At 43.5% G+C, this 22340-nt stretch overlaps 1 protein-coding gene across 7 annotated transcripts in view; it reads left to right on the forward strand.

Annotated features, from left to right (window-relative positions):
- Positions 1-22121, forward strand: part of COP1 (COP1 E3 ubiquitin ligase) — a 130625-nt gene extending 108504 nt beyond the window's left edge. For 6 of the 7 annotated variants that reach the window (XM_080622431.1, XM_080622432.1, XM_080622435.1 and 3 more), the window contains 2 exons: positions 18511-18555; positions 20520-22121. In XM_080622431.1, coding sequence (XP_080478557.1) covers positions 18511-18555; positions 20520-20537 — 63 coding nt within the window. In that variant the 3' untranslated portion in view covers positions 20538-22121. The remainder of the gene's footprint in view (positions 1-18510; positions 18556-20519) is intronic. The other variant, XR_013957312.1, reaches the window with a different exon arrangement.
- Positions 22122-22340: the final 219 nt, after the last annotated feature.

Here is a 22340-nt window from a genome sequence, read left to right on the forward strand (position 1 = left end):
GGTCTGTGGAGTGGCTGGCAAAATTAAGTAACTTAATGTATCTTTGTTTCCTCTTTGAGAGCCCAGAGGATGAGCTTAGGCTCCACCCCAAGCCCGTCGGGCAGTGTGTCCAGCAGAGCCGAGGCACGATCCACCACTCCTGTCTGCTGCCGCCAACCACGAGTGTTCATCCTAACAACAAAACTATGCTTTTAAGAATTAATGTCATTTTTAAAAATCTGTTCCCCAGTAGGAAGTGTGTAGAGCTGTCAGGTTGTCCTAAATTACATTTACATCCTAGAATGGAGTAAGAATGTCAGCTGGTTTTTGCTCTGTCAGAGGGCCAAGGAGAGAGTGTCAGGGGAAAGCATCTACTTCAAGGATTTCCAGGCTGTAACATGTGAGCTTCACAGCCCCTCAAATCATTTCAGGTCTCCTACCTGAGAGTGGGCTGTGATCAATAATGTTTGGGAGCTGGTAACACTTCAGATGCATGTACCACATTTAAAATTTAACAAAAAAAAGAGGGTGGGGGGAGGAAAAGGCAGCTTGCTGTTTAATAGCCTTGCTGGAGCGATGCTGGCAGGCAGCATACTGTAGCAAACTGTTCCCTGGAGTTTAGGAGTGTATTCAAGGCCAGGAGATTTAGGGACTTACTAACAGCACTGTAGTTTCAGGCCTTGCTGTTAGCTGGCAGTCACCAAACAAATAAGAAAGAGTCAGTCAGTCCCATGTTTAAGACTGTTGGGCATGCATGTGTTCCCTGTGCAGCATCTCTTTCTTCTGGCTAGAATGATTTTGACCTTCTGAGTTAAACTTTCACACTTAATGATATTTCCCTATTATTGGAATGCTCTTTTCAGCTGATTTGCATGCATTACATCATGTTTCATTTAGGATTTGTTACGGTCAAAAGCCAGGGATAAAAGCAAGTGGAATAAAAGGCTGGTTTAATAACGAAGCTTTGTGGGACTGGAAGCTGCTGGGACCAATTTGGACCAGTCATGGGCAAAAGAAATGTGCTTTGTCCACCGTTGCAGTCTTCCTAGAGCAAAAGTGGAGGTCTCTGTCCGCTTTAGGAGAGCAAACTGAACCGGATCGTTCCCCTCCATACACGTGCGTTTTCCTGTAATGTGCAGAATCAGCTCCTGCAATGTCCTCAGCAGTGACTCTGCTGCCTAGCCGCTATGTCCCACTATTTGGGACAGCCCTTGGGCAAGGTTTTGTCTGCAGCATCCAGAGCTAAGTAGAATTGCTGAGAGTTAATCCAACTGGGTAGTTTAAAGCAAGATGTAATCATAGTTATCAGGTGTTGAATTAAAATGCCCTTGTGGTTTTTTTAAGTTCTCATTAGGTTTAGCAAACTGGCTGTAGAGGTGATCATATTCTGGTTGGAGAGGTGTACATGGGTGGAGCAGGGCTGCATGTCCTGCAGTTTCCCTTCCCTCTCAGTTCTTCCTGCTACTTCAAGAAACAGTCATTTGCTGTAAAGCCAGTGATTGAAAATGACTGTGCAAAACCCCATCAAAGCTATGCGTGCCCTAGAGTCATTAAAAAAAAAAATAATATAAATAAATCTAAAAGGCACCTTGGAGTGAGTGAGCTCCTTGGAATGCCAGGAGCCATTGCCTGTGGTTTGCTGGTGTCCCCAGGCAGGACCTAGTAAATCTAGAAAAAAAGGGAGAAGGAATGAAATTGCTCTCTGTGAGGTTTGTAATGATGATTAACTGCTGGCCTGCTGCCTGATGACTATCACTGGTTTGCAGAAGTGAGAGAGATCTGGGAGAGGTGGCTGCAACTGTATAGCTGGGAAGTTGTGCTTTTAATTGCTAATTAAAGTTTCCATTTGCATATGGGGTTTTCCTTTTTAAAGAATTACATCATTTACACAAGAAACTGCTAGCATTGTTTCTAGCATGCTAGCAGAAGCTGCTAGCATTTATAGCATGGTCAAGCTAACAACTTGTTCTTGCTGCATTGCTGGTACATCTGTATTTCACCTTAATACACCTGTATTTTGCTTTCCCATCTGTGTTTTTTTTTTTTTGTTTATGACTTCTGTCCTGACAGCCCTTGTTCTTGCAGTCCTTGACTCCCCTCCCATGCAGACATATGATCCTGTAACGTTTTCCTTTTTGTCTTTATAAACAATAGGCAAGCAGTATCATAGCATAAATCAGAAGTCAGGGGAGCTTTGCAGATTCAGCTTGACAGCTCTTCTCTCTGAATTATTTAAAGGCCATAAACAAAAGAAAGCCAGCCCATCTAGAGCTTCAGGTGACTTCTCATCTGGTATTGTGGAGAATGCCTGCTGGCGAGTCCTACTAATTTTTCCCATTTAAAGCTATGGCATCCGGTAGAATAGCAAACACAATTAGAATTCAGGGACTACCTCCTGGTATTTCTCAGAGGAGAGCAAGTTGCAGGGAGGTGAATGAGCAAATCAGGGAGAAGGAAAGTGGAAGATGAATGAAAAAACAGGGAATTTCTCTCTAGTAAGAATTGTGTGTCAAGTTTGGGGCTTGGGATTTCCTCCCCCTGCCCCGTCTCGCAGTCAATGAATTTGTCTGACATACATACCGGGTTTTCTTCTGAATTCAGTCTCAGTCCTTGGTGGATTTTGTTTGGGATTTTTTTGTTTGTTTTTGGTTGTTGGGGTGTTTTTTTACATTCTTTGTTCTTAAATCAAAACTGCCTTTCAGTAGCTGAATGACCCAATGATTTTTGCTCCTCAGTTGTGTTTTTTTCATTGGTTTCGCTCATCCTTCTGGATTTGGGCATGTTTTAGATAGATGGGATTAGGGAAGCAGACAGCAGAGCACAATTGAGTCCTCTAGATGATGTGAAGTTCATTATTACCTTTTGAATAGTTCATTCTGCAGAACAAAGTAGGGAAGATGGCATGTCTTGCATTCATTGTACTAAAGCTATAAAGCTGTACTCTCATTATTCTTAATACCTAAGGCATAGCTGTCTTCTCTTCCCACTCCCTTCTACTCCCAGATAAATACAATGGAGAAAGCATCAGCAGTAGTAGGGTATTACAGAAGCAACCACATACGTATCATCTGTACGATTTTGTTTAATGAAGTTCTTCACATTTTACGTACAGTCAGACCTTAATAAAATTCAGTTTACTGTACTGTCTTTTTCAATACCAGCCAAACCATTTGCTAGTCAAGGTTGGTATTTTGCAGTGTGGCCTGACTTTGAAAACTGACCTGGAGAAGCTTGTGGGCTTCAGATATCTTCTTTTAGAGATTTCCAGCATCTTTCAGTTTACAAATGAAAGATTGCTGTCTTCCAAACAGCCTTGCAGACCCAGCTCAAAGTCCAGTCCCGCTCCCTTTTGTATACAGTCATAATAGGTTCACAGAGACCACACTGACCATGAGCCAGGCCAGCTCTAGACAGTTGTTGGCTGTTGGTGAGGAGGAGATGGTTCTGCTGGCTAGGGGAGGATGTTTAGCTCTGCTACACCATCCTTACCTGTGCTTACCCTGTACCACAGAAGCAGAAGACAGTAAAACTTTTTAACAGAATCCTATGACTTGAAGAATATGTGCAGGGAGAAGATTTAAGTGTAACTGGAATAGTATTTTGAGGAGAGAAAGCTTCCTGTTTTTCAAGACTAGAAAAGGCCATGTGGTTTGGTATGGCTTATCCATCCTTGTCTGCATTGCAGAAGGTTTCAGGCACAGTGTTGTGCTTGATCCTGTTACAACATTAGCTGAATTGGATGTTGGAGAGCAGCAGGTTGTGAATTTTCAAGATTAATGGAAACCTTTGTTTTACTTTAATTAAACTTCCATTCTTTAAATCAAAGTTCTCTTTCCCAAATAGGTGTTTGTTATAAATTAGGTATAGGTATAATTTCATGAAGCTTATATGCATACTAATGTTCATGTTTGTGCTTTGATTTTTCTCTGCAAGAAACAGTTTGTCCCTTTTATCTCAATGAGTCCTGGTGATTTTACTTCTGTAGCACACATATGTGTTGCATAGCAAATATAATACATATCCTGTAGTGGCTTACACAGCTACAAGCTGGGCCACCTTGCAGACAGGTGCTCTAACTTAGGTTCTTAGCACCAAGCACTTTGCTCCAGGGATGAGATATTTTTGCTCTCTTGCTGTGCTTCATTTCCCCTCCTCTTGCTGTAGCTCTGCTCACCATGCAGATGTGTAATCCCCTACCCTCCCTGCCTGCAGCCTTAGCTGGAGATGCAGCATCTATGTGTGCTGTCATTCCCATCCCCTCAGACAGCATCCTCAGTGCTGACACTTAGGCTGTGACTCTGTTCCTGTTGCTAGTAAATATAGAATTCCTGGCTTAAAGAGAAATGAAGGCTTTGATTTTTCATCGTTGCCAGACTTTTGGCCCACCTAGTAACACAATTAGAAGGCTTGCAGATGCAGTGAAACCATCATACTCATGCCAGCTGGAAAAGTAGTAAAACATTCAGAATAGTTAATGTGTTTTGCAAATACTGAGCACTCAAGTCCCCCTGCAGTGTTATTCAAAGTCCTGTTTACAAAATGGTCAGCTTTTTAACATGTCCAGAACTTCCAAAGTTGGTTGGTTTAGAATACTGTAGTATGAGGACTTGGTCTTGGTTTGGTAGTGGGATCCCACTTAAAAATGGATGGGTATGTTCATTTGTAGTATGTTATATTACAGTTAAAGCACATAAATTAAATGTCAGAATTCTAGTTGCTTTAATGTGATGCGTTTTTGCATCTCTCTCAGGCCAGTCTTAGAGATGGAAGTGATTTTTCATTAAGACGGTGTAAAGAAGCTACAATCAGCAGGAAGGAGATCCAATTTAGTAGGTGTATGGGGTTTGCATGGCAAGGTTTTGGTAGCTGGGGGTGCTACAGGGATGGTTTCCATGAGAAGCCTCTAGAAGTTTCCTCTGATAGAGCCAGTGCCAGCTGGCTCCAAAATGGATCCATTGCTGGCCAAGGCCAAGCCCATCAGTGATGGTGATAGTGCCTCTGTGGTAACATATTTAAGAAGAGGGGAAACAAAAACTGCAACAGAGAGGAGTGAGAATGTGAGAGAAACAGCTCTGCAGGCACCAAGACAGTGAAGAAGGAGGGGAGGAGGTGCTCCAGGTGCCAAAGCAGAGATTCCCCCTGCAGCCTGTGCTGAAGACTATGGTGAAGCAGGCTGTCCTGTGCAGCCTGTGGAGGTCTATGGTGGAACAGAGATCCACCTGCAGCCTGTGGAGGACCCCATTCTAGAGCAGGTGAATGCCCAACGGAGGCTGCAACCCCATGGGAAGCCTACACTAGATCAGGCTCCTGGGAGGACGTGGGGCCCCATGGAGATAGAAGCCCACACTGGAGCAGGTTTTCTGGCCAGGACTGGTGACCCCATAGGGGATCTGTGCTGGAACAGTTAGGGCAGAACTGCAGTCCATGGGAAGGACTTGCATTGAGGAAGTTCGTGGAGGACTGTCTCCCATGGGAGGGACCCTGCGCTGGAGCAGGGGAAGAGTGTGAGGAGTTGTTCTCCTCAGGAGGAAGGAGCAGTAGAAACAATGTGTGATGAACAATCAAAATCCCCATTCCCCAGCTCCCAGTGCTGCAGGGGGAAAGAGGTAGAGATTTCAGGAGTAAAGTTAAGCCCAGGAAGAAGAGAGTGGGGGGAGAAGGTGTTCTAAGATTTGGGTTCTATTTCTCATGACTCTACTCACACTTCTGATTGGCAATAAAATAAATCAATTTTCCCAAGTCAAGTCTGTTTTGCCCATGATGGTAATTGATGAACGATTTTTCCCTGCCTTATCTTGACCCATGAACCTTTTGTTAGCTTTTTCTCTCCCCTGTCCAGCTGAGGAAAAGGAATGATAGAGCAGCTTTGATGGACAGCTGGCATCCAACCAGGGTCAACCCACTGCACTGAGTGTTGTCCAAAGAGAGAGCGAGTGACAGCTCCCTTCCCCAAAGAGTTGACAACCAAACTGTATAAAATTAACAGTAGCAGTGTATGAATCCGTTACCAATTTTAAACAAATTGATTCTCTCAGTCCATCAGCTATTTCATGAGTTCCTGCCAAAGTGTTGCCCTCTTGCTGACCTAGACAGCCAAACTTGGCTTGGCTCCCTTCATCATTCCTGACATCTCCTATGATCAACGCATTCTCCTATGTTGATTGCCACTATCTGTGGTTGTAATGCATTATCTTCCTTCCATTTTTGATTTGGGGGAATGGTGTCATGTGAGGGTTTTAGTAAGCTTTTTCTTTCCAGCCTGTGCCACTAGCACTGGCCAGCATGAGTTCCCACCAGTTAGACTGCTGCAAGACCTCTTTCTCCAAAGGTCAGTCTGAGGCTCTATCTGCCCTGTCTTAAGCCTACGGTAGCTTTAATACCTTAGTATTAGTCAAGCCTTTCTCTCTTGCATTAATTAGGTGAATTCTGTGCTATTTAATCTTTGTGCACAGTGTATCTCAGCTTGGGAGCCATGCAGGAGCTGGTGACTTTGTGAGTACTCTCATGTAAGCAACACTTTGTGTGTCCTTCTGCTTGGAGAAGGCATGTTCTGCGTACTGCCATCATGAGACAGATTTCATATTGATCATAAGAGGTTCCGTGTGAACATCAGGAAAAACTTCTTTACTGTTGAGAGTGACAGAGCACTGGAACAGGTTGCCCAGGGGGGTTGTGGAGTCTCCTACGTTGGAGATATTCAAGGCCCGGTTGGACAAGTTCCTGTGTGATGTACTCTAGGTTACCCTGCTCTTGCAGGGGGGTTGGACTAGATGATCTTTTGAGGTCCCTTCCAACCCTTGGGATTCTGTGATTCTGTGATACTTGGGTCCTTTAATCATAGAGATCCAATTGCCAGAGATACTGAGGAGATGATCTCTTCTTGGTTTCAGTGAGAGGTTTTGAAAATCTATCCAGCTTTGCTGAAAGACATGTGCTTGGATTAAAGGGACTGACAGTAGGCATTATCTGTGTCTGAAACATTTCATCACATGATAATTGGGAAACCTAAAGTGTTTCCAAATATAATGTAATTTTCATACAGAGCACAATTCATGATTTTGGAACATAAAAAAAAAAACAAGGCTGGACTTGGCCCAGTGTGGGCTGCTTGGCTGAATTCTAGATGGCTGCCAGGCGCTGTCAAAAAAAACATCCCTGATAGTTTGGGCAAATCAATTTGGCTGTCAGCAGTAGCTTCAGTCCTAGGAATCAGTGTTTTTCTCTACCACATGGGGGAAGCAAAACTGCTGGATCTAAAACTGCAGTTTGAGGGCACAGAGGAGCATGTCCTCGGAGCTGATTGTGTGAGTGCTACCATTGTCTGGGACCACCGTGAGGGTCGTCTATTAGATGTGGGGAGAAGGAGGTGATAGGTGAAATTCAGGCCATGCATTTCAGTCTCTGCATGGCCTGAAAGACTGGTTAAAATATAGGTTTGTAGGAGAGTGAGGATATTGGGACACCTGATGTTTTCCAAGATTCGTAACTGTTCAGCATGTTGTGAGCAGAGTCAGTGTCATTCAGGAATTTCTTGCTCTTCCCCTGTGCTCCTGGCATGAGAGCCTGGTGTGAAACTCCCTAAGGATTAGATGAGTTATTGAAGTGCTTGGGAGATACCAAACACTTGTATAGGTCTAGGACCTACAATTTCTAGTTAAGTGTCCTTTATCCAATGAGTTTAGATGTGTGTGAACCATGGGATGGGAAGGATCATTAAGTGTTCTTCAAAACACTTGGCTGGGTGTCATGTATGACCCAGGGTGATCAGCTTCACCTGGCAGGCTGGTGAAGTTTAGGGTTGACTTTTAGCATGTGTGATGACAGTGGTTTGTGCCCCTCCCTGGTCTGTTAGGGGGAGGAACACAGGTGGAACAGATTTCTCATCAGCAAATAAGTTAATACTGCAGTTCAGGAGAGGAATGCTTATTAGGAGAGTTAAATCTCAGTGGTATTTCTCCCTGCTTTTTCTCTTCAGTTCTTCACTGTGAACATCTGGATTAACCTTGGGCAAATCCACTGAGTGTGTTGCCTCGGTTTCCCTACATGTCAAAGTAGGATAATACTTAGCTACCTCACCATGGCATTTGTTACACTCAATTAATGTTGTAATGTGTCTTTGGTTCCTCTGATAAAATGTGCTGTATGAATGCTAAGTTGTTTTTACTGATTGGACTGTTAATTAAAAGTGCACATATAAATGATTTACTGGCATTAGAGAACTCAGGTTTAATGATTTAAAATATTAATGTCAAGGTGGTTGGGTCAATTTTAAGCCTGTATCATTCAGCTATTTACAGACTGAAACTAATGGCACTGGGAGAAGAAGGGAGGTAGAAGCTGGACCAGCTAATAGGTTATTTCATAGAATTTCTATGTAGGGACTGATTTAATAACAGAATCCGAACTTCAGGAAAGCCACTGGCAGCATCAGTGGTGCATTGTGCTTCATAGAGCACAGGATACGTGTCATCTAGCAGTGATCTCTCTTGGCCCAGCTTGGAAACCGTTTGTCAGCCTTCTAGAGAGGAGTGTGGTCCACTTCAGCATGGCAGCTGACATGCGGTATTACCTATTGTGTACCAGGAAAAAGCATGAAAGAAAGGGTATCTGGGGAATGTGTGCACCTGCAAGGCTGCTGATGTGGGTCACCTTCCTCTGGCAAAAGCTCCTGGCCTATCAGCAGCTTGTTGCCACAAAATAACATGGTGTTTCAGTCTCTAACTGTAAGCTTTCTGTCTGTCTTCTTGTATTCTGTGGTTTTTATCTAGGCAGATGTGGGAATGAGCTGTAGTTGACAGCCCAGGCAGCGACCAGAGGAACAGTGCAGTAATGAGTTCAGGGACCTACAAGTACAGAGCTGAGAAGACAAAGCAGCCTGTGGGAGCAGATAGAGTTGGTTGATTGAATACTGGGACCAAAGTGAAAGGTTAACTGTCATCTATTCCCTTTCTGAACCCAAGGAAGGTGTGCACATCTTGTGCCAGTGCTAACATGCTGGAAGCAGAAGGGTTGGAAAGAAAAAGGAACTGTTCTGGAAGTAGGATTTTCAAAGGTGGATTTACAAGGGGAGGGAGAAGGACATGGGAAGATGCGTATAGTACTGTAGAAGAGGCAGTTGAAACTCAAGAATTAAGTGCTGAAAGTAGGGTTTTGATGAGAGATGGCATGCAAGGGACAATGATCTTGCGAATACAGAAGCCCTAAAGGATGTGGGACAGATGGTTTGGGAAAGACAAAAGCGTTCTTGCACGAACTAGGAAAGTGCTGACTCAAGTGTGAAGAAGATTTGGAAGAGGGAAATGAGCAACTGAGATGTGTTGGATACAGTTGAGCTGGAAGACAGCACTGACTTGGCAAAAAGAAGGAAGAAGAATAGAGAAGGTAAAAGGGATGGGAGAAACACATCATGAGTGTGAGAGAGGCATAAGAGAACCAACTACTTAAACAAATTCAAGTTTGCTTTTCACAGGAGGGCAAGGAGTGTGTTGTAAATTAAAGAGGACCAAGGAGCTGGGAGGCACAGGAAAGTATGTCTTTTAGCATCTCTCAGGAGTTTCCCACCAGCATCCATTCCTTCCCCGTGCAGCAGCTGGGAGGGGTGGTCCTTGCTGTGCTTCAGGACTGTGCTGTGTAGCACTCATGGTAGGCTCTGCTTATAAGGTGTATTGCTTGTCTGTCTAATTCATGGTAGCTTGGACTGAAAAGGTTTTTCATATTCTGCTGATTTCTGTTTATGTTTCTGATCCCTAATGCTTTGCCATTGGTCTGCACAAAATCAAAATCTAAACCTACCAGATTTAGGTCCCGTGTCTGAGTACTCTCATGTGGGTTGGTGGCCGATTCTTCAGATTATACATTTTGTTTCTGTTGTGGGTTTGGAAGGGAGGCATAAGCAATGGGGCTTGGGTTTGCTACATACAGCAGTGGTGGGCAGGGCAGGGGAGAGATTAAATTCATCACCTTGGTTGGGGAGGGGAGATTAAATTCATCACCTCTAGCATGATGTAATGACTGACTGCAACAAACAGTAGAAAAGAGGGATGTATCAGTGGTAGAAATGCAAGTCTTGGATTGTGCAGTTGTCAAGCAATGTACATCATTGCATTATGTAGGATTGCCAAATGAATATTAGGAAGCTTTAAGTATCAAGAAAATAGATGCTAAAAGCTGTTTTCACTAAACTAATGCCTAGCCATTTCCTGTGGTTTTGCAATATTGATGCTAATGTGTTGCATGTTTATGTATCCTTTTTTTGTAGGCTTATTGCAAGCTGTATTTATATACTGCTGCTGCTTTGTTCAAGGTCTTCAGCATATTGTTTATGAAGTGTGTCTGAAATCCCAGGATATACAACCATAGGAAAAGTAGTAGAGACCTTGTCACAGTTAGATGGGCAGTGAAGCTTAATATTCCCACGTATAGAGGAGGAGAAGACTTGCCCTTGATGGGAGGAGAGTTAATGCCAGCATGATTTGTTTTTAATACATGTTCCTACCTTACCTTATGGGGAGTGTGCAACAGCTGTTAAAGCTGTTTGCTTTGCTTTGCAGTAGATGCAGAAAAATAAGTGTCTGAGAAATTGTTTTCATCTTGAATTCCAAATAAATTAGGTGCTCATCAAAACCAGTTTTGTTCCAAAATGACTAAAATACAGAGGCAGTTGTGTGTAATATATCGAAAAGTCCTGGGGTGGGCTTTGCTGGCTGGCTCTTCTGCCTTTGCAGAATTTTCTTTGCTCATTTTCCATCAGTCTTGGCCTCTATTTCCATCTTGAATTGAGAAGACTGTAGAAACGAGCAAATTGATGTCTGTGTGCAGCACTGTACACATGCATACTTCTGTTTTCTTCTAGCCTGGTCTAGTTGCCTTGTTGATCTTGTTTTCTTGAGAGCTGCATGCTGAAAAGAAAGGTCATGCTATGCTAAATCACTAAAAAGTGATTTCTCACTTGGCTGAGAGATAGCTTACTACTTATTTGAGTGTGTCATTGGAGCAAGCTTTGGGCTGCTTTCCTCTGGGCACCCATGTGCTGTGAATACAGAGACCTGGGTTTATATGATAACAAATAAGCTTCCAGTTATACAGCATCTTCTTGTGCTGAGCTTGGTCTGAATAGAAGTAGAAAAATTCATTAAATGTAAAATCTGAAAATGAGAACACTGCTTCTTCAGGGAGCAGGAAAGAGCGATATATTCATGTATTGAGAGTCACGGTTAGAAAATAGCAGATGTGGAAGCATTTTGATAAAAGCATCCCTGGTACAGAGTTTAAGGTCTGGAATTGAAGAAAGAGGAGGGGAGGTGCTGGATTTCTCCCTGTGCACATTTCCTAGCAAGGCATGCTTTATCTTGTGCATAAGCTGCAGATTCTGTGTGAGGTAGGGTGATGAAAACACTAATTTGTTTGAAAGCTCTTTTGCCTTTTATAGTGTGTCAATGAATTCTTACATGAGAAGAAACTATATGCCTGTGCATATGATTGTAGTCAAGCCTTTCTATACAAAGCAAGCCAAAGGAGTGCTGTCATCTGTAAATCTGCTGGTTAGTGTGTTAAGAAAATATCTTTGTTATGTGGGTGCTACTGTGTAGCATTTATAAACTTAAAAACTCAGAAGATTATGTATTTGCAGCTGGGTCTAGAAGGAAGCACAGGTGAGACCTTTTTCAACTCAATAGATACTGAGTTGTTGCTGGGGGGGGGGCAGATAAGCCTAAGGAGGCTTATCTCTGTGTGAACAAAGGAATTACCTTCAGAATGAAATAGAAATACAGTTTCTAAGGATTAAAATACAGGGTTTAGGCATGTGTGTTCTGTTCTAGGCTTAAAACCTAGAGTTGGCTGCTCCTGGAGTCTTGGTGCAATATATTTTGTATGTAAGACGTCATTCTTTAAAGAAGTGCTGGGTCTAAAGAAGTAACTAATTTCTGTTTGGGCCTGATGTTCACAGTATAGATAATACTCCCTTAAAATAATTCAAAAGAGTGTAATGTTAGATGAGTATGATGGCATATAAAGTAAGTTCTGGTACACATGAAGGTAGAGGGTTGTGCTCCACTTTAGCTATCCCACCATGCATCCCTTCATTGATAACGGCATATCGCAGCAGTGGTAAAAAGAAAACAAAATTCTGTGTGTGGCACATTGCCCTGCTGGAAAGAGGTCTTATCTACCAGTTTAGCTTTTAAAAACCTCCTGATTTTTGTACACTGGAGGTTTATCGTGTTTCCTAGGTTAGAATTTGCAATTTTCTTTTGAAAACAAAAGCTGACTTGAGTCATACAGCAAGAAAATAAGCAGGTCTCAGGGGTATTTAAGTGAAAAGCCATTAGAATCTGGTAATTACAAGATGAAGTCAAGCAGCGATGGTCTTTTGGGGAACTGATTTCACATACTTTCCATGAAAAGACTTTGCATGTGTTGTCAGTGGGAAAAGCTTTGGTGAAATATGTCTTGCAGATGTTCTGCTAGCACCTGACTAATAGTTGCGATCTTCAATAAAGACTGAGTGGTTTTACTTAAAGAAGGGGCTTTCTGTACAAACAGCACTACATCTAGTGAAATTACGTACTTTTATTCTGCCTATATATAACATAAGACAATGGCCACTTCAGTGCAAGCTTTCTCACCCAGTATATTTTCCCATTGTATCAACAACTTTGCTTTTAATTAGGCTTCAGTCTCTTTGAGCAAGTGTTCAGGGTTGTGAGGTTGTTCATGGCAATGAGTCCGTCTGCTTGAAAGTGAATTGCTGACAAACCAGCCATTTGTTAGCAAAAATGTCTGCTGGGGTGGGAAGGTGAGAAGTTGTTAATTTAAGATAAGATCTTTAAGGATCTTAACTGTGAATCTATAGAACAAACCTAGCTGAAAATCCAGACAATTCATGCTTATCTCTATGACTGCGCTGGAAGTTTGAGGCGAATATGCTTTATTTGTGCAGAAAAACAGAGGATAAAAAAGAGGCACAAGCTTCGTGGCCTGTAATTGTTCATAATATGGTGAAAGTCCTAAATACAATTTCCAGTCCATCACTTGAACATGTGCACATATAAATTGGAGACACATCTTGCTTCAACACTGGCATCTTTATAATCCTAAGGAACAATTTTTTCAACCCCTTGCATTATTGCTGGCATCTCTAGAATTTAGGAGTGAGTGTCAAAGTAGAAGTAAGTCTGTATTGTATCACTTTTCCATTAGCCAAACTTTCTTCCTTCCTCAGCCTTGCAAGAAACACAATTTGGATAAGTTTGTTTAAAGATCAGTTTTGTTGGGCTAACAGCATGGATGAGTGCTGCTACAGCTTTTACATGTTGGCTTCCGTGGTCAAAGCTTTGCACAAGTCCAGGTAGATGACATCAACTGCTCTGCCCCTGTCCATCACTTCTGTAGCCCCATCATAGAAGGCCACCAAATTGGTCAGGCAGGATTTCCTCTTAGTGAAGCCATGCTGGCTGTCACCAACCACCTTGGTTTTTCATGTGCCTTAGCATGCCTTCCAGGAGAATCTGCTCCAAGAGTTTGCCAGGCACAGAGGTGAGACTGACTGGTCTGTAATTCCCCAGGTCATCCATTTTCCTCTTCTTGAAAATGGGGGTTATATTTCCCTTTTTCCAGTCGTCGGGAACTTCACCTGACTGCTATGATTTTTCAAATATGATGGACAGCGGCTTAGCAACTTCATTCACCAGCTCCTTCAGGACCTGCGGATGGATTTCGTAAGGTCCCATGGACTTGTGTATGTTCAGGTTCTTAAGATGGTCTCGAACCAGATCCTCTCCTACAGTGGGCCTAAGGTCTTCATTCTCACAGTCACTGCATCTATTTTCCAAGACTTGGGTGGTGTGGTCAGAGCATCTGAAAGTGAAGACTGAGGGAAAGAAGTCATTAAGAACCTCAACCTTCTCCAAATCCAGGGTAGCCAGTTCTCCCAATAGCTTCTGGAGAGGGACCACATTGTCCCTAGTCTGTCTTTTATTCACAATATACCTATAGAATCCCTTCCTGTTATCCTTAACATCCCTAGCCAAGTTTAATTCTAACTGTGCCTTAGCTTTCCTAACCTGGTCCCTATTTTCACAGATAAATCCCTGTATTCTTCCTAGGCCGTCTGTCCTTGTTTCCACCTTTTATAAGCCTGGTTTTTTCCTTCTAAGTTTCCTCAGTTTCCTCATCCATCCAAGGAGGTCTCCTGGCCCTCCTGCCACACTTCCTTCTAGTTGGGATGCAACACTCCTGAGCTTGTAGCAGGTGATCCTTGAATATCAACCAACAGTCTTGGGCCCCCCTGCCCTCTAGGGCTACATCCCATGGAACCTTACTAAGCAGGTTCCTGTAGAGGTCGAAGTCTGCTCTCTTGAAGTCCAGGACAGTGAGCTGCAGGTGAAATGCATCTTGCCTATTTTGAGCCCCTTTGGGGCAGGCTCTCCATGTCAGGAAAGGAAGACTAAAATATTCAGCTGTGATTTTGCACAAGTCCAGTGGTGAGAGGGGTGCTTAATTCCTGGAGTACTGTGGCTGCAGGCAGGTGTCCACAATGCCTCTTTAATAAAGAAGAGGTATGGCTAGAGATAAGTCTTGCAGCTACTGGGAGAACGGGTTTACAGCTTAGCTAGAGGGTCTGTCTGGATTTTTCCATTGCTCCATAGAGTCGAGTCTGCTTGAATATCAACACATGTCCCTCCAAGGAGAGGTGTGTGTAGTTTTAGCAGCTGTCCATCTGGGGTGATGTTCATTTAGTCCTGCACCCCACTTCCCCAGTGTTTTCTTGCACAAAGGTGTAAAGAAGGAAGAGCTACAACCTCAGCTGTGTTCTACTCCCTATCACACTGAAGCAACTCTGATAACTTTTCAGTTGTTCAGCTGAGTTTCTTCAAGCTTCACAAAACATCCAGAGCATTCCTGATTCTCTTAATGCTAACTGCTTTTGGATGAATACCGGCAGTCAGCCAGACTTTCCTTCTTCTCCCTCCCTTCCATGTACAAATTGCTTCCCCAGGGCCATTGAAATAGAGGGCTCATCTAGGAGAGAAGCAAATCAGTGTGCTTCAAAAACCCAGCTGTCACCAGATGAATAATTCCCTCGAATGATGAATGTAGCAGGTATCTCATATACTCAGGAAGGTCCAAAATTTGATTTTGTTTTTCTTTGCCATCAAGAATGTACTGCAGAAATTTCTCATTTTGGTGCAATCAATGAAAGTCCCTTCAAGTCCCAAGGGCAAATGCTCCAGAGTTCCTGTGGATGGACTAGTCGTGTTCATCCAGTGCCAGATCCAAGAGAACAGGGATGTGTCAGGTTCAGGACAGGGGTGATTCTGTCTGCTCTGTCTTTGATTTGTGAATTCATTTTGCCTAACACAACCTATGTGTGGATACATGTGCATGCAATAACAAAGTGGTGGAGTCTTTTCCAGCGTCAAGGAACTCTCCTTCAGATTTCCCATAATAGTGTCTCTGCAATCAAAGAACAAGTCAGCATATGTGGAAGCCTGTTCATAAGTCTTAGTACAGGACTTAGCCCTGGAACATCTTAGAGCAGTTCTGGACCTGCACACTATGTTAATCTTAACATGAGTCCTGAGATGCACCTACATTTGTCAATCTCTCTAAATTCATATGTAATGCCAAGAGGCAAGAAAATGCATATTGTTGACATCCTTAGAGTCTTGCTCTTTTCTATTGATTTAACAGGACCAAAACTCTTAAACTATTTCCTGTCAATTTTATACCTGTCCTCAGCTTGTTTGAGATGCCATGTTACCTCATTGCAGGGAACCTGAGTGTACTTTGTCACATGTCCACTGATTGCTCCTTATCTGCCCTGGTGTGTAGAGATGTTGTCAGGTTACACAGGTTGGTGGCTTTCCGCCAGGGTTCAGTAATACTTGAGATCAGCAACTGCATGGAACAAAATACCATTGCTTGCCAGGCAGTAAACACTCATCTCTTGATTCTTGGGAGGGTGTTAGCAAAGGCAGCTGCCACCTTCTGCCTCTCCTGTTAAGAAGGGCTGCAGGTGCTAACCAGTCATAGGAGGAGGTGTATGCATAGAAGAGTCATTCTAGTAACTGACTTCTTCAGAGTAGGGCTACGTGATCAGGATGGACCTGCAACATGCCCCCTGCCTCTGCTTTTGGAGTTTGTGGCTCCTGCAGACAACAGGAGGGATGAGGAAGGCCAGGTTTTCAACCTTCTTGCCCTGCATAGAAACATCAAGTGATTATGGTAAAGTAGAACATGCAAACACAATGGATGGTGATATCTTGTTTTTCATGCCTGAGAGATACTAATGCTAGTAGTGATGCAGCAGAGGAAGTAGGTATTCTGTCATTTAAGTGCTCGTGATGGTTATCTTGTGCGGATGTGGTGACTCGATGTATTCTGTCATTTAAGTGCTCGTGATGGTTATCTTGTGCGGATGTGGTGACTCGATTAATGCATGTCCTGGCAAAAAGATTGGTTTGACATGCACGTGACTGTTACAAGTGACAAACCTACAGATGTAAGCAACTTCATGACTTGCTTAGGTGTTTAATATGTTGAATATATTGGCTGGTTTACAGGCAACACGAAAGGAAGAGATTCTTTAGAGGCTTAAAAACAAGTTACTTAGCTGTGTTCCCAGGGAAGCAGTGCTAGAGTGCCTTAATAAGCAAGTCACTGTTCGATGACAGATCTGGTGCTAATTTTGCTGCTGTCTGCTCCTGTTTGCATCTCACAGTTGTGGGTGAAAGCAGCAGAGCAGTGATTAGCTGAGACCCTGCTGAAAAAAACCCCACAGTGGCTTCTGAAGAACAAGGAGTTGAGAGTACATTACCCTCTGGCATTTTTATTTTATTTAGCAGGTAAAACTGTTCATTCAACCAGAGTTCATTTACAGTGGTACCCCAGCAGACTGCAGCGGCAGCATAAATCGCCAATCACTCTCAGTGCAAACAGGAATCATTCAAACCCTGTATCATCTGTACTCAGGAGTTCAAGCCTCTTGCAGTATACACTAGATACCTGCCACTCCCTCTCCCTTGCTTCCAAAATCCTATCAGGTATCATGGTCCCTAGTTTAGTCCCCAAAGGATATTTATATTTGCTTTCCCCTGGTGGGTTTTGATTTTAATGTTATTAATCAGAAGCTGAGCAGTTCACAGGATTAGATGTTTTTAGCCACCAAATTAATGGAAATTGAAGTATATGCTTCCTTTTGAGGACATACTTTCTTTTCAGGAGCTTTGAGTTGGAGGATCATTGATGAGATAATATCAGAAGTCTTAACTAATCCCCTAATGATTGTACCAGGGTGAGCAAATCTATCTATAACAATTAGCCCAGTGGTCCACCACAAGGCTACTTTTACCTTGTAAGTGGGGTTTTGTGCTGAAAACTGTTTTTCTCCCTTTGCTTCAAAGATGCTGTCTGTGCAAAGTCACAAACTGTGTGGCAGTGTGCAACCCTGTTGGGGCTGGGTCCAGCTGCCTTTCTGCTCCCTTTGGAGCAGGGCATATTCTAGTCACTGAGTCTATTAAAAATGCATGTGTTAAGTGATGGGATAATTACAGCAAGTTTGTCTGGGGATGGATAGCAGCAGCAAGAGAAATTTTAAAATGTGTTTGAGAAAAGATAGCTGTCTTTAGGGTAGACAGTTCATGGTGGGAGGTTCTTCAGCATACACTGCAACTGCTGGTGCAAGGACACGTGTGGAACACCAGTCTGGGAGCAGTTGTTCAACTTCAGCACCCCCAAGGCTGTTGTCAGCACTCCAGCCCTTACATGCTTAAGGTTTATTGGCACAATGTTGTTTTCCCCCTATCTGAACAATTTTGGTTTGAGAGGGTGCATCTGCACTTGCTGGTCCCATCAGGAATGTGGTCTGAAGGGCAGAGTTTTTGCCTGGGGTTTGCCTGACTAATGCAGCAGACCATTAATTTGCAGACAACTAGGATATCTCCAAATGCAACATTGTCAGTTTGCAGGAGGTAAATAGATGCCACCTTTCTGCATGAAGCAGGGCTGGGGCCCTCTATGTTTATCTTCCCTTCCAAACAGAATTTATCTGCTATTGCTCTCTAATCTTCTCTCTTTTTTATTTTACTTGTTTGAAACCTCTTGGCTGTGGGAGAAGTTGCGTGGCCACAGAGACAAAGAGGGTTTGTCATGGTGATAAGTCGATGTAGTTAGGGTGCTGGAGACCTTTGTCCATATGCTGCCAAAAGATGAATATAATTATTATTATTAGCCCACATCTCAAGGAGACTGTCAGGGTTTATGTTTGTGAATTACTGTGGAGATTTAAAGCTCTGTAGAAGCACTAAGGATTATCGCTTTCTAATTTTTCTAGGAAGTATAACTTTTATAAAGACTTTCAGCCTCAAAAGCATCTTTGAATTGGGAAGAGTTAAGTCCCTTTGAAATTAGATACGCTTCTAGTGTGTAAGACATAAACAACTGCCGCTCTCTGCTGCTGCTTCCAAAATGGGGTGGGGGGGAGAAAGTCTGCATTGACAGACTGTGATAGTGCCTCTTCTTTTTTTCCAGGAGTCCAACGTGCTGATTGCTGCTAACAGTCAGGGTACAATTAAGGTAAGTTATTTCATGCATATCCTCTTTAAACACTTGAATCTGTTGTTAGTAAAGAGCAAGGTCAGAAAAATTGTATGGCCAGGAGAAACCATTAGAGGAGGTCATCGCAACGGTAGAAGTCTGTAATTTAAATGATGTATTTGCCTGTGGCATGTGGTGGAGCAAGCAGACAGTGCACCAGCAAGGAAACCCAGTTAAAGCAAGGTGTAGAAAAGCTGCTGGTGGCCATCCAGCACCTGCCATGCTCCCGCTGCTCCTTGAAGTCCTAGTAGCATGGGGAGCCTGGCACAAGCATCCCTCCAGGCTCAGGCTGTTTCCTGTGGCAGTGGAGGCTGTGCATTAACTCACCAGTTGGTGTTAACCAGACCCCATCCTCTGGCTGCTGCTGCCAGTGAGGAGTGCAGCAGAGCTGAAAGGTGAGCTCCTGATGTGCAGCCAGCTGGAGCAGTGTCTGAAATGAGGAGGAATGCTCCCTCACTTTGCTTACTCCTGGTGCCCAGACTGGCTATAACACTGCAGCTGCCAGCACAAGGTTTTGTGAAAGCAATAGACCTTCCTGTGCCAGCATTTTGCCAGGTTTTCAGCATGTGAATTAAAAGTCTTCCTGAGTGCCTCATCAATGTATTTCTATCCATCCATGAAATGTCAAGTATTATGGAAAAGACTTTGCCCTTCTTTACGTGCCTGTCAGACATCCAGACAAAATCAGTGCCCAAACCCAGACTGGTGCTGATCCTCTGGAGAACCTCAGGTCTAATACCATCCCAAGCTGTACACAGCAGCATTGACCTCAACCATGCATTTCGGGGTTGGTGGTTAATGCCATAAGCTTGTAGCCTAGAGCCCTGCCAGCTTTCTGTAGGTGCTTGTGAAGCAATTTACTTCCTGTTTGCAAAGTCACACGCTGGATTGAAGCTGAGGTCCTCATGCTGATTTCCCCTCACATCCATATGACAGTAGCAGCTTTCTGGAGCCAGACCAGAGTTGCTGGTCTAAACATTACTGGGAAAGTCAACATGAAAAAAGAGCCGGAATGGGGAGAGCCCCAAGTGGTCTGTGTTTGACTGCATGTCATTTTTATTTTTATTTTTTTTAGCTAATTTCTAGGCCACAAGTGGCCTGGTTAATCCTGCTGTTGCAACATGTGATGCTGTAGCCTCACATTCATATGCAATTTATTTAGCAGCCTTTGAAATTGGCTGCTCATTACTTTGGCCACTTCCTTCTTAGTAAAACAGACAAAATTCACAGATGCTTTTGATGTCTTGAAGTGAATCCAGCAGCAACAGGAGAATGATTAGAGAGGAGAGGTTCTGCTCATGCATTTTACTTGTTAATGAGAGAAGGTAGACAGAAAAGTGGAAACAGCCAGGGCTGTCAGAACCCTGGTATTTCCATTTGCCTTTGGCAGCACACAGAGGAAGGTGGGATGGTTTGATTGGGTTTGCACAAACCAATTGCAGCCTGGGGGCAGATTGCAATGCCAGGCAGTACCCATGAGCTAAAGCTCTAAAGCTTTCCCCAGGAAAACCAAACCAGGTTAATACATGCTGTGACAGCCCTCCCAGTCTCTTTTCTTCTGCTGTCTCTAGCCCATGCCTTCAGAGGCTGCTGCACCACCTTAGTGTGGACAAGGGAAACGTGAGCACAGAGGACCGGATGATCAGAGATTTTGTCCTCTATTACAAAACTTTCAATAGCTGGTTGATTGGGATGAGTGGAAATGAGGCAACTGTGGATGGTTTTGCTTCATGTCATAATTTATCCTAGTGCAAGCAGACACCAAATTGGGATCCTTGCCAAGTGCTTATCCGATTTGTGTGGTATTATTGCGTGCTGGTGAATAAAGGGTAAGGGATGGAAACAGAAGGGTCAGTCTTGTCATGGTGATCTATATGCTGATGAGGGAGATAATGAATGTCATCAATTCCTATGCTAAATGCCTCTTTTTCCCTACTAATCAGGTACTGGAGCTGGTATGAAGGGTTTTCTCTCAAGGGATGAGGTGCTTGGTTCCTGCGACAGTATTCATCTGGGATCCTCTGCAGGACAAGAAACCAAAACCACCTTGATGTTCCTCCACAAAACCATCATGTTTGGGTTTTTTTCCATTTATGGACTGCTTAGGACATTTTGAAACACTGGAAACACCAGTGACCTGTCTGCCATCAACATTAACTCCACAGACTTTGCTGCTGCTGGTGGTGGTATGGTTGTCTAATTTTTATGATAGGAAAACAAATTCTTTTAAATAAAAACTAAAAGGAATAATAAAATTTATTGAGCCACAAGCTGAAGCTGGAAGATTCTCTCTTGTTGCATATGGGAACAGATTTACTTGGGAAGGGAGCTTACAGGACCACACAGGGGTGTCCTCAGTTGCACATTCTCCAGTTAAGTAGCTGGAAATTCATCTGGACTGTTCTTCATTCCTCTGGAAAAAAAAGAAAGTCTCTAAGCCTTACCTGGGCATGCAAGCAATTCACTTTGAGATCCCATAATAATATGGTTTGTTTATTCTTTTGATTTATGAATTATTTTTTTTAGATGTATTAAATATTGAGAAATGTCACCCAGATTGGCACCTCTGAAGACTCAACTCCTCTGGTCATCAAGAGGAGAAGGGCAGCTTCCCCTCTTCCTTCTCTTCTTACGCGCCTGCTTTGACCTAAAGGGGCAGCTCCAAAGGAGAGGATTAAGTTGTCCTTCCATCCACGTGAGCCTGGGCATCTCTGCTGCCTGCCACCAGCAAGGGACTGAGATGAGGTGAACTGCAGTTGCCTGGGACTTGAACTGACCTCACCAAGACATTGTGGGATAACAATCTCCCTCCCACTGACCTGGATGTGTTTGACTATCTCAGCTAGAGGAGGAAGCTTCTAGATCCAGTTACCAAAGCCTGCACCACTTAATTGCCCGTGTGGTCTGATTGCATTTGCCCCTCTCTGCACACCATGGAAGCCAAGTGTTTTGAATGTTGTAATAAGAGAGGGGATGGAGTTGGTTTGTAATGTGTTTCAGAGCCATGATATAAGTAGCCTTATTTTTAATGGTCATGCATAAACTTAATTGTACATATGGAGGGGGAATAAACCATGATGCTAAGTCGATGTTGCTTTGTCACTAGGATGGTGGGGGACGGGTAAGAAGGTGCAGACAGTCTTTGCGAGTAGCAGTCATGCTGAGCTGTCAGGATTGCTGCCAAAACTCTTTAAAGTTGAAAGTGGAATTGGTGGGCGTAGCATCTTTTCCTAGCTGTGGGTGGTAAAGGTGCAATGTAGATAGTGATACCTGTGGGAAGCATTTTGGTTTGCAAACAGAATCTGTGTTCATTCATTGCAGTATGTGTCTCTCTCGTACCTCTGAGACTGGGATTGCTGCAGGGACTTCACTCTCCATGTCAGCAAAGCAAGGCCCTGCTGCTGTCTTGGTCCACCCATCAAGGAGCTGTAAATGATGGCATGTGAAAGGTGTCTCATGTCCTCTAGGTGTTAAAAGCCTGATTTATGATCTTCCCAAGAGGATTGTGTGTTCTTCTCACATCCTTTGGTCACAGCCGAAAGAAAAATAAGGATGCTTTTGGGGATATGAACAAGGTAGGGATGAGGCCTTACAGCAGAACTAGGGATAGGTTCTGTTCTGATTGCCAGTTTCTAGTGGGGCTGTAGGGGACGCACATGTTCCTTCAAATCTAGAAGGGTGTGGAACACACCAAAATTGCTGTTGGCTTCTGGAGAGTCTTGTCTATTGACAATAAACATGATGCTCAACTCCAAGGGGTGTGG

The sequence above is a fragment of the Psittacula echo genome (genome assembly GCF_963264785.1).
Source record: "Psittacula echo genome assembly, chromosome: 7".
Classification (NCBI taxonomy): Eukaryota; Metazoa; Chordata; class Aves; order Psittaciformes; family Psittacidae; genus Psittacula; species Psittacula echo.